The following is a 12646-nucleotide window of genomic DNA, read 5'->3' on the forward strand; positions in this document are numbered from 1 at the left end:
TCCTCTCCTAAAAAAAAAAAAAGGGAGATTTATTAATTAGCCTCTAAAAGTAGTAATGAATTTTGATTAGATTATTACAATGTCCGCTTACGCAATTAGCAAAAATAGAATAATAAACGGTACTTTTCTTTGCCACCCACCCCTCTATCTAACCGTAACCGTCTCTCTCTCTTTCTGTACGATAAAACTAAAACATCGCTTATCAGGATGATAATTTTTTAGCGGAGCCTGGGGCTCGCGCGAAATGCTTCGGTAATGAACCACTAAGTTGAGCTAAAAGTACGATAATGAGTACATCGGGCTGACTTAATCGGGGCGCCTTTTCCAAAAGATTTTTCTTTTTACATCCTCCTACACACAATAGGAAGACGAAGGAGCCCTTTCTTAACCCCCTTTCCCCCCACTGCAAAGGAGAGATCAGAGATGGGGGGGAGGGCGAAGAGATGATAGCAATTTCAGTCTCTGTCAACACATAATGGATCGACCAGCGGGCGCTGGGAAGCCATTCGGGCCGCTGTTTTCTGACACATTAACAGAGGCAGAGATAGGGCCGCTGGGCGGGGCGGGGCCACGGGGAGAAAAGGGGCGGTGCACAATCACCGCAGTCCCCTTTCCCACACCTCGGCAGGGAAAAAGAGATTAAACTGCAATCGCTATGTGCCCTGCTCTCCTCTTCTTGTGACGACGGAGCTGATCGCGGATTAATGCCGCCCATGGCCGGCGCCAAGACCGCCGCCGAGTCGAACAAATCGTTCTGCATCGAGGCCCTGCTGGCTCGGAGTTCGCCGGTGACCGACTCTTCATGCGACCGCTGCCCTGTGGCCGCATCACCGAGGCCACCCGTTGGACTGGCCGGACTGCCACTGGCCGCTTTGCCTGTATTTTCACCTCATCCTCTGTATCAGTATCATCATCCGCATCATGGTCAGTTACATCCACCCTCTGCAGCTTTTCCTGTTATGACCAGCGCGTTTCACCAGCCACTGGCGGAGCAAGCCGCGGCCGCCGCTGGACTTAAATCTGGACATTTTGAGTGGCTGGCACGCACGGGCATGTTTTATCCTAGGTCTGGTGAAGCGCCAGGTGAGTACTTATGTAAGTGCAGCCACTTTACTATACATTCATTACTTAATTTAAGGTTATTTTATATTTTACATAGCTTTATGTCTTAAATAGTTCATCTTCTTTTCTGTTAAACCATATTATCGTTATTGCAACTTTAATATGGTGAGAATTTCTAATTTGAACCCTATTGTCGTGCTTCTTAAACTTGATAGCGTGATATTATGGTTCATTTCAAAAGGAAACATGGTTCCACATAACACATGGTTCTATTTAATTTATTAATTTTGTAACAAATTCGAACCCGGGTATGGTTCAAGATACCGATAGTATGGCTTAAAATTGAATTGATTTCTCTAAAATTCAAATATTTATTTTCGCTGTTGCTTAAAATGCTTAAAAAGTAAACAAAATAGAAAGCAATGCTGAAAAAGTAAACAGGAAGCGTTTCGGCACTTGTTTTAGTCAAAGTATATTTAAAAAAAGATTTTTTTTTTTTTTTGTGAGCATAACTTTTAATTTATGTCAGGTTTCTTCCTACACGCGTTCTATTAAAATATGGATCGTTCTTTCCAAAAGTAAAAAATCTTCTTGTTAATGAATTTTAAAATGCCAAGTTTTTTCAGATTTATGTGAGGATAGACAAATTCAAGTTTTCATTTCATTCAGTGTTATCAATAGAATTTAAATACAATTTCTGGAGTTGTTTCCCTTTTATATTGAATGATGTGTTTAAATAAATTATAGTTAATAAGACAATATATAAAATAATGGTAGGGAGTTGCATCATTTTTGCAATGAACAGCAAACAGATTTAGAAATTTAAATCTAGACTGTTTTCATAATTTTTGTAAATGAACATTTTAGATGAAATGTAATGAAACTGAATTTTTAAATCTTCTCTTAAGACTGCACTTTTATAACAAACTATTTAGAGGTCAAAATGCTTAGCGAAGTTTTGACTATTCAAATGAGTATTGTTGTGTCACCCCTTTATTTTATGAACTCAGTGGAGTAAAGTTGTAAGATAACGACACTTAAAATAATCATAATAAATTTCATATTGTTCTTCATAACAACTTAATTTTTAAAAAAATTTTTTGCAGAATTTTTATATTTTAGCGAAATTAAAGAGAAACTAATTTATTATTTTTTAATAATTGAATAAAATATTTTTTTTCAAAAATTTACATTGGTATGTATGTTTTGAATTGTTCATATCTAAGAGATGGAAAGAGAATAATAAGTGCTATTGAAAATATTTAATTAAAAACGTTTCGAGTTATTTTATATGATATAACTAATTTTTAAGTATGGCGTTCAATTAATCATTTCTTATTAAATGCGTCAAATTTATTTAAAAATTTAAACCAAAATTAGTTTTGCAGTGAAATGCCATTTAAAGTAAACTTTCCCAACTATTCCTCTCAATCTCGCAACTAAAACGTATATTTGGTGACCAGAATGCTTGGAGAATTTTTCGGCCAGTCAAATAAATAGAAAATTAAATAATAAAATAATAAATATATCGGAATGTAATTTCAAGTGTACCATATTATAAGTATTCATTTTAAAGATATGAAAACTCAAAAAATAAAACGAAATGATGTAAAGTACAATTGAAGATGTTTAAAGCTAAATATCACCTTTGACTCTGATTGCGGCACCCTTTTTACATTGATCACACACGAGAGCATTAAAATATTTTTTTATGCCATAAAAATCTGTGATAGATCGTTTATAGACCATTCGAATTTATTTCATGATATTTTGGCTGAATTCGGAATTTGTTTGAGGCATTGCTTTAGATGATCAATAATATATTAACCAGAAACAATGATCAATAATATATTACAGAAATAAATTTTACAAATGAATAACATTGTTTTAGTAACGAATTAGATATTTAATTCAGATTACTATAAATCTTTTTATGACAATACTCATTTGGTTGAAATGAAAAAACTGCTAATAAGCATTTTAAAATACTTTATTAAATTCTTGTTTGATTTTCGGTGATATAAGTTAATAAGAAAAACGAAAGAATATATTAGATAGTTAGTTATTTTCTTTGCCAAAAAAAACTTATTTCACACGGTTATATGCAATCTTTGGAAAAATTTCTTTTTAAAATATCAAAAGTTTGATATTTATTTACTTACATAAATAAGTAAAAAGTTAATTGCTTACTTTAAAAGTTTCAGTTGAATGATATGAATTATTCATATGAGTGGCAAAAATAGAGTCATAGTGAAATATTATAAGTATTAAGTACTGTTTCCAATGTATATATATACAGTGATTTTGTAGAGCAGAAAAAATACAACTGGCATATTTTATTGCAAATTGAAAAAGTAAAAAACTAAACAAAAATGATTCTGATTTATAAAATAGGAAACGTCTCCTGAGTTTGATTTGCAATAATTTAAAAGAGGAAAAAGTTGAAGCCATACTCTAAAATTATTTAATATGCATAGTTAAAAAACACAAGTAAAGCGATGTGTGTTTGTAATGAACAACACTAGTTATTCATATACAAGTAATGAAACTAAGTTAGAAACTGTGGTGCAAGATTAACTGCATTAAGGTACCAATAATATGGCTAATTCAGTGACCTGGAAAAGCTGAAAATTTATCAAGGTGATTAGTGCAATATTAATGTACATTTTTCTTTTGTTTATAAAATTATTAAATAATTAATATTTGATTTAGTCACAGATTTTTTTTTCGTTGTGAAACTTCAAACTTTTTTTATTAACGATATTTTTTATGTAACAACACAATGATTACATTCGTTTAAAAAATCATAGAACTTGGAAATGCAATTATTTCTATCTATTTTACGTACACAAATATCACGCAACGTCAAACGTTATGTAAACCGTGTCTTTTTACTGGAAAAAAATTAACTTGAACATTTTAATTTACACATAATATTTTATTTTCGAAACAGTTCATTAATAATGTTTTATATTAAATTTGGTTATTACAAATGCAATTTGTTACAAATTACACAAAAAAAAAGTAGAGCATATTTATATAAATTATTTATGTAAATTATTTATATAATTATTAATCTTAAAATTATGATATATTTAGCTAAATGTGAATAAAATATATTTAGATAAATGTGAAAGATTGTTTCATCATAAAATTTACCAAAAAGAAAAAAAAAGAATCAATTTTTAAGTAAATACTGTAATTTAATTTTAAAAAATGCAAATAGAATAGAAATAACTTGATTACAAAAATTAATTACAACTATTGCTACACAATTTAATTATTACTTCCTCTCTCAATCTTGTTTTCATTCTCAATATATGTTTTAAACTTATCTGATTTACTTCAACTTACTTCTTCAACAACAGTACTTCAACTTGCATACCTTAATTTATTCAGTAAAATTTTGTTTCTTAGGGTGGGTAATAAAAATTAAAAAAGAGATAAAAAGAGCAGAAAATAATTTGTGAATTTTTTGAATTTTACAAATAAAGTCACTAATAAAACTAAGAATTATCTTTCGCATAATGTATACATGCATTTTATTACGTAATTCCCTTAAAATATATTTAAGTCATATAATTAACATGCCTTTAGAGTCATATAATTAAACTAAAAATGAGCATAATTTTTTTTTTATTTGGAATTGAAAATGACCATACATACAAATAGACTACTATTTTCAGCCTTGTTTTCTCCGTGAAAATAATAGTATTATTTTGCTTTACTAATTTCGTACCTAATTAATAGATAATTTAATTGTTTATTTTAATTTTTGTCTACCTTAAAATTCCTGCTTTTGAAGAATTATTCACAATACAAGTTTGCGTAGCTTAAATAAATAATTAATATTTGAACGTCAAACGATAATTTTAAAGAATTTGTTTAAGTACAAATAAGGGGAAAAATGATCCCAGATTATTTTGCTTTTTTCTAAATCAACAAATTAAAGTTATGGACAACATTTAAATTCAAGCATGAATTATAATTAAAGATAATCAAAATTATCGAATCAAAAAGTGAGCATTAAAATAAGACCGTTTTAAAAGAAAAATGTTTCTGTCAATGCGTTTTTCCTGCAACGGTACATTTCAGGCAGAGAAAGTAGTTACAGTTTTCACGGTAAGGCGTTCGTTGAGTTCTCCAACTACTGTTGAGTCTCATGGGAAAATAGGAAATTCTGATGGTAATAGTTTATTAAGTTGGGTTTCTTAAACTGTTCTGTACATGGCAAAAGTGTTTAACTATAAGCTAATGTGTTTTTCAACTTTGTTGAACTAATCGTTTTATTGATGTTTAAAGTTATAGTAAAGATAAAATAAAAACATTTTTTAATTTTCTTTTCCCAATTTTTTTTCGTAAGAGCAAGAAGTTCCTATATTTGTAGTTGTATTGCCAAAATTTATTTTTCTTTTCCTTTTTTTTTCTTTGCAAACGTAACATTTCTTTGTTGCGTAATTGACCTCAGCAAGATTTGCTAGTGCCAGTAAAAAAAAAANAGAAAAAAAGAAAAAAAAAAAGATCTCAAATTAGATTGTATTGACCAGCACTGTATCTTGAGGGATTATAATAGCATGCATTAGTAATACTTATATTAGTATTTGTATTAGTATTAGTAATTTACTTGCTGTAAAAATTATAAGACAAGAATTAACTATTATTTCCATTTTCTCTTTAATTCCATATTAAGCGAAATAAAATTTCAATAACAATTAATATTTAAGGGCAATGAATATTAGCAATTATTTTCATTGTAATTGTTATTACACTTAGGAATTATTGTTATTAAAATTTTTATTTAGCAAAAAATAATTAAACTACTTTGGATAAATATTGAGGAACTTGGTTTTAAAATGCATTCATTATTGTTACATCATTAAAATTCACATTAACTACTAAAAAAATTTGACACCTGAATTTGGATACCAATGATTTTTGAAAGGAATTAGGTTAATGATATTTTTAAGACACTTGTTATTATTAAAACATTTCATTTTAGAAACATGTCATTTAAGCATTAAATTAATAAGTTCTCTGAATGGAATTGGTTTTTGATTCGAATCAATTTTAACTCAATTATGAATCAATGTTATTTTTAGTTTTAAAAAAATTAGCCTTATTATGAGATTATAAAGTGTATTTCTTTTAAATAGTTAATGAGTAAACAAGATTATTAAACATTTTTTAATAATCTTTTAATTAAAAATATGCCTTCCTAATATCTTTTCTTTGTACGAAGTTGATAAAATTTTTTGGGAGGCCTAGATCGTTTTGCGAACTGATTTTGATTAGAAATTATAATAAAGATTATTGATGGGGGCTGTTTTATTTTGTTGGTGGGCTATGTTTACTCGAAATGAGTAAAATTCGTCTCTTAAGATTAAAAAGAAAATACTGTCATTTATATTTATGCTATATTTTTCAATTTTATTAGCAGAATAAAAAAAAAGCATAGTTTCTATTTTTAAAATTTGCATTATAAAATTTTTTTAATATTAAGAAATGAATAAACATAGCCCATTAATTGAAACATAAGCAAAGTATATCAAATTCCTCAAAAGGTTAAACAATTTAATGGTCAAAAGACTCACATTTTGAAAAAATTTCAAAGCAATACGCCAAGATGTTTTAAAGTAGAACATTTTAATTAAAAGTAGTAAAATTGTAATTAGTTTTAAAATTGGCTATATTTATTTCTTGATGTACTCACATGTATTCATTAAATAATTTAATGGTCAAAAGACTCACATTTTGAAAAAATTTCAAAGCAGTACGACAAGATGTTTTAAAGTAGAACATTTTAATTAGAAGTAGTAAAATTGTAATTAGTTTTAAAATTGGCTATGTTTATTTCTTGATGTACTCACATGTATTCATTAAATAATTTAACAAAACGCAAGAAAGGCAATAATAAAACATAGGATTAATAGTCTTACAATAAAACATAAAAGAAAATTTATGGGATTAGATCCTTTATCATAAAACATATAAAAGAAAAATGATAAAATATTGGATTATAATCCCCCTGCCATAAGACATTGGAAAAACACAGATAAAATTTAGTAATAACATCTTTATTATGAGGGCCATTTTCGCTTAATTCTAAGTCATTTGTGTTTCCTTAGTTGCAAAACCGGGTCTTTTTCATCTTTTTCAAGCAGATTTTCTACAACACACAGCATATATATATATATATATATATATATATATATGTATATATATATANTAATATATATATATATATATATATATATAAACGCATAGCAGAATTATAAAGTTAAATAAAATAGAAAAAAAAATTTAATGAGGAAACGTAAAATTTTCAGATGATAAAGGCAAAATTTCAAAATGAAGAATAGTTTTCCTATGATGAAAATTACTCTTTAATATGTATATTTTAGTAAGTGAAACATAATTTAAATTTTTAAATTATATATTTTTCTTTTTTTGGTCAAATTATATAAAAGTTACAGTGTTTGTTATCGTAATTGTAATAGTATCTACATATCAAAGTAAATTTTTAAAAGCATAATTTGTAAATAATATCAGATTTACCATGCGTCTTACCAAATTTGTAACCAGGTAGACGTGATATTTTTAAGAACATGAATTCATAAAGCTAAATAAAATTAACTCTCCTTGAATTAAAATAAAAATCTAATAAGCTATATATTAGCTTATTAGATTTTTATAAGCTATATCCAATTTAATAACTTAAATTTTTTGCACAACAAATTATGGTGAGAAGCATGACATAATCAAAAAAAGTGCTTGCTACTAAAAAGCTTCCGGTTCATTATCTGCGCACGGAATATTTGAAATTGCTCCATATGTTTCTTTTTGAAACATATATCTTTAGTAAAATGTATTGTCATTCCTGAATTTTAATTGTGTAGTAAGAAAAAAAAGAGTTAGATAAGACATCAATTTTTGAAAAATGATATTTCCTTATGCGAAACCTTATACCTTTATTGCTAGGTTTTCATAACCTTTTTAGAATGTAATATAGTGTATTTAAGCACTATTACAAAACATTATTGAAAGAGTTAAAGTTTTTAGGAAAGTAATTCTGAGAATTTTGTGTTTCGAACGGCTACATATTGAGTTCCTTTTCAATTAGTTTCTTCATCATATTATCTCATAATCACATATTTTCCTACAAAGTATCTTTCAAAGCTCATGTTGTAAAGGAAATTCATGTGAAACTTTTAACATTTTCAAGAAAAAGTATTTCTCTGATCGGCAACAAATGAATGACTCAGAATTAGAAAAAGGACACATGAAACATAAATAAGACACAGGATTGACATCCAAAAGAATGGGGTGTACTTTGTGCTACGTAGACTAAGACTTGAACGAAGCACAAATCAAGTACCGAAATAGATATACTATAGTTTCAGTTCTCTAAACAAGAACCCTCATCAGCGTCTACTAGGGCACTTCATATGGCATTAGAGAAGTAAAGAGATAAACACGTGTAAAGAGGTTTAACTAGTCTAGATAGAAGAACAAGTTTGTTCAAATTAATACAAAAAAGGGTGATGAGAAATAGAAGTGAGTGGGCTTGACAGAAACTCCAAGGGTTAATAGATTCAATTGAAATATATTTCAATACATAGAGAAAGGGTAGAAGGATCATAACTAAATTTGTAGGATTTTTCATAATATATAGTGATTCCTAGAAATCAAGTTCGGCAGATGAAAAATAGTGTTGAATAATTTTAGTAGAAAAAACTCAAACCTATGATTAGAATTAATAAGGAATAGGATTATAATAATTGGAATTATAATAATTATAATAATCGGAATTATAATAATTATAATAATCGGAATTATAATAATAATTATAATAATCGGAATTATAATAATTATAATATAGGGATTATAATAATTATAATAATCGGAATTATAATAATTATAATAATCGGAATTATAATAATTATAATAATTTTAGTAATTGGAATTATAATAATTTTAGTAATTGGAATTATAATAATTTTAGTAATTGGAATTATAATTATTATAATAATAAGAATATATTTATAATAGTTATTCTTACAATAATTAGAATTATAATAATTAGAATAACTAGAATTATTAATAATTGTAATAATTAGAATTATAATAATTATAATGACTAGAATTATTAATAATTGTAATAATTAGAATTATAATAATTAGAATTATAATAATTGGAATTATAATAATACTAAGTAAGGCAGTGCAAGATCGTTTAATATCCTGGTTTTTAACATATCTTTTATGTTCTTTAGAATTTTAAAGGAGTATTGCTCAATAGGCGATAGACCACACTTTCCTCCTCATGATATTTTATTCCATCCCCTTAACCAAAAGATGGCGGCCTTAAGAATATTTGTTTACCGAAATTCTAAAATTTCTTCTCATTATAATCCCCCCCCCCTCATAATCTTTCATTAATTCTCCCTAACCAAACGATAGGTGCTTTACGAACACCTGTTTACCGTGCTTTTAAAATTTGTTCTAATTGTTATATCACCAATGAAGAGTTCATTTACCTTAAAGCTTACACTGTTGACAGTAAATTTCCTTTTAATATTACTGACACCATTTATAGAAAATTAATGATGCAATCCAACAAAGCTTTTAATTCGAATTTTAACTATTTGATTGCTTTAACCTATTATCCCAAAATCAGTCCACAAATTGCTAAGATTTTCACTAAATTTGAGTTAAAAGTCGTATTTACTACTGTGAAAAAACTAAATTTCCCTCAAACTTAACGACCCTATTGCTGATATTAATAGCTGGGGCGTTTACGGAATTTCTGGTCAGTGTGGTCTAGTCAGTATGTTGGAAAAACTAAACGTACCCTTAAACATCGACTTAAAGTATATGAAAGATACTTCGAAATTTCGGATATTAAACTATTTTCCATCGCCCTACATATTTGAGTTTCGAATCATAGTTCCTTCTGCTAAAATCATTCAGCACTGCTCTTCATTTACCGAACTTGATTTCTGGGAATTACTCCATATTTTGAAAAATTTTAATAATTTAGTTAATTATTCTTTCTAGTATACCACCCTTTCCCTATGTATAGAAATCTATTAACTCCCCCACACACGCTTCCTATCTCCTATTTTTTCCATGCTTATTCCTCTGCCCTGATTGGTTAAACCACTTAGCACGTGTTTATTTCTTTACCTTTTTAATGTCATTTAGTTTTTAGACACTGTGGAAAGTTTTTGTCTAGAGAACCGAAACTATAGTATGTCCATTTCTGTACTTGATTTGTGCAGAAATGGAAGTTTTTTTTTTATTTTTTCACTTTAGACATAAAATTAATCCAATATTATGTAGCATAAATTAAACAATGGTTAGACTTTGGATTAATTCTTTAGTAATTAAAATATAAATAAAGGTTTGATAAATTATGTTTTAATAAAAATTAGAAAACTCCACAACTGATAATGGGTTTTCAACTAAAAGAATAATTTTTATTTGAAAAGAGTTTGATACATCATATGTGTTCGAAATAATTTCTTTTTACCAAATATGATTTAAGAAATGGGTAAATTTAGTTGCCGTTATCGCATTTTAATACACCATATGTGATCGAATTAATTTCGATTTACGAAATATGATTTAGGAAATAGGTAAATTTAGTTGCCGTTATCGTATTTTAATACATCATATGTGATCGAAATAATTTTTATTTACGAAATATGATTTAGGAAATGGGTAAATTTAGTTGCCGTTATCGTATTTTAATACATCATATGTGATCGAATTAATTTCTATTTACGAAATATTATTTAAGAAATGGGTAAATTTAGTTGCCGTTACCGTATTTTTAATTAATTTTAATTTGCGACTAAGTTTTTTTCTTCTGCTTTATATTAATATTTTGTTCAAGATATGGAAGCTACGTCACTTATTTTTTTCCATTATGACCATGTTTATAGAATTTTCTGCACTTTAAAACAGTTTTTCATAAGTACTGTTCCATAAAGCAATGCTTTATTGGGAACAGTTTGCTATTTTAAGGCGATTTTTTTCGCAACAGTCATTCAAAGTAATTTTTCTTTTTAAGAAATATGATATTATATGACTGCTAGATTAAGTTTTATCTATATTCAGTCAACTCCAAATATGATAATTATGAAAAACCACAGTTTTGTGAAAATAAAAAACGTTCGTGAATTGAACTTTTAATAATGGAAAAGTTATTTAAACGTTGCATTATGCAAATTTCAAAACTGTTCATTGATTTTTAATGATTTTCATTGAAGAGGTATAAAATTAAACATTTTCTGCAATTTTAAAGCATTCTATTAAGAGAATTTTCTTAGTGAAAGAACTCCGAAAAATATTTTTATTATGAAAGTACTTTTAATATGCTCGATATAAAAGCATTATTTTAGGACATGGTAATTATATTTTAATCTTAGAATTGCAATTATGTACAGCATTAAATTTTTCTCATTATCGTGTCAAACGATCTCTTTAATTATGTCAACAAATTCTCCAAAAATGAAACAAATATGCGTCTTTAAAACTTAATAGGTATCTTTATCATGAAATCAAACTTTTAAATGATGATGATGATTTATTTTGAAATCACTATTACGGAAAAGATAGAAATTTAAAAGCTCAATTTGCAAATAATTCAATCTTTCGGGCTTTGTAATATGCAACCTATTATTACAAGTAATTATATATAATTTCTATGTAATCAAATGAAAATTGGACTTTGATTCGGTATAATTACTTTAATTCCTTAAACGAGTAATTTGTAAAAATGAAAAGTATCAGCTTATTAGAAATGCTAGATCATTGCTTATTAAAAGCAAGAAACACTTGAGCTTAATAAGTAACATTTGGTTATGATATATTTGGGTTAAGATTTGTTAAAACTAAGTTTAAATCATAGCAGACAAAATTGCTAATTTTATACAATAATCACGCTATATCTTTCATTCGATTAGCAACAAAATTATCATTCGTAAAATTGATTTTTACTATACGTTCTATAAGCAAAATGAATTTAAATAAAACCTGATAAGATAATGGAATTTACTCATTTTTGCTTATAATTTCGCTCACCGAGTGGCTCCCATAAATAAAAAATAGCTCAATTGAAACACTAAAATTGCTTAGTATGTGACATTTGATGAATATTAATTTATATTTAAGCGTAAAATTGATTTGAAAAGCTAAATTTGAATGATAATCGAAAAAAAATATTTGATACGAAAAAACAAGTTTGTATTGAACAAATTTTAATTACGAAATTGATTCTTTGATTACTTCTAAAATAAAAAACAAAATTGTTATTAGTAAAATTCATTATTATTATAGAATTATCTTTTAAAATATTTTATGGATTTAAAGAAAATTTTTTTAAAAATAATTTTATTACATTTGCATATTTCTTAAATTATTTATCTACAATTCTTACATGCCATATACGCGTGGTGTTTCGTTAGAACCACCCATAATTTATTAAATATTGCATAAAAAATGTTTTAAAATATTAAAATATTTATATAATGCTTTATTTAGTTGATGAAGTTATTCAAATTAAAATCCGTATATATAT

At 26.9% G+C, this 12646-nt stretch overlaps 1 protein-coding gene across 2 annotated transcripts in view; it reads left to right on the forward strand.

Annotated features, from left to right (window-relative positions):
• The first annotated feature begins 262 nt into the window (after positions 1–262).
• LOC107445444 (motor neuron and pancreas homeobox 1) overlaps positions 263–12646 on the forward strand; it is a 69477-nt gene continuing 57093 nt past the window's right edge. The window contains exon 1 of one of the 2 annotated variants that reach the window (XM_016059834.3): positions 263–1083. In XM_016059834.3, coding sequence (XP_015915320.2) covers positions 705–1083 — 379 coding nt within the window. In that variant the 5' untranslated portion in view covers positions 263–704. Of the gene's footprint in view, positions 1096–12646 lie in introns of both variants that reach the window. The other variant, XM_016059833.3, reaches the window with a different exon arrangement.

Source organism: Parasteatoda tepidariorum, chromosome 1 (assembly GCF_043381705.1).
Source record: "Parasteatoda tepidariorum isolate YZ-2023 chromosome 1, CAS_Ptep_4.0, whole genome shotgun sequence".
Classification (NCBI taxonomy): domain Eukaryota; kingdom Metazoa; phylum Arthropoda; class Arachnida; order Araneae; family Theridiidae; genus Parasteatoda; species Parasteatoda tepidariorum.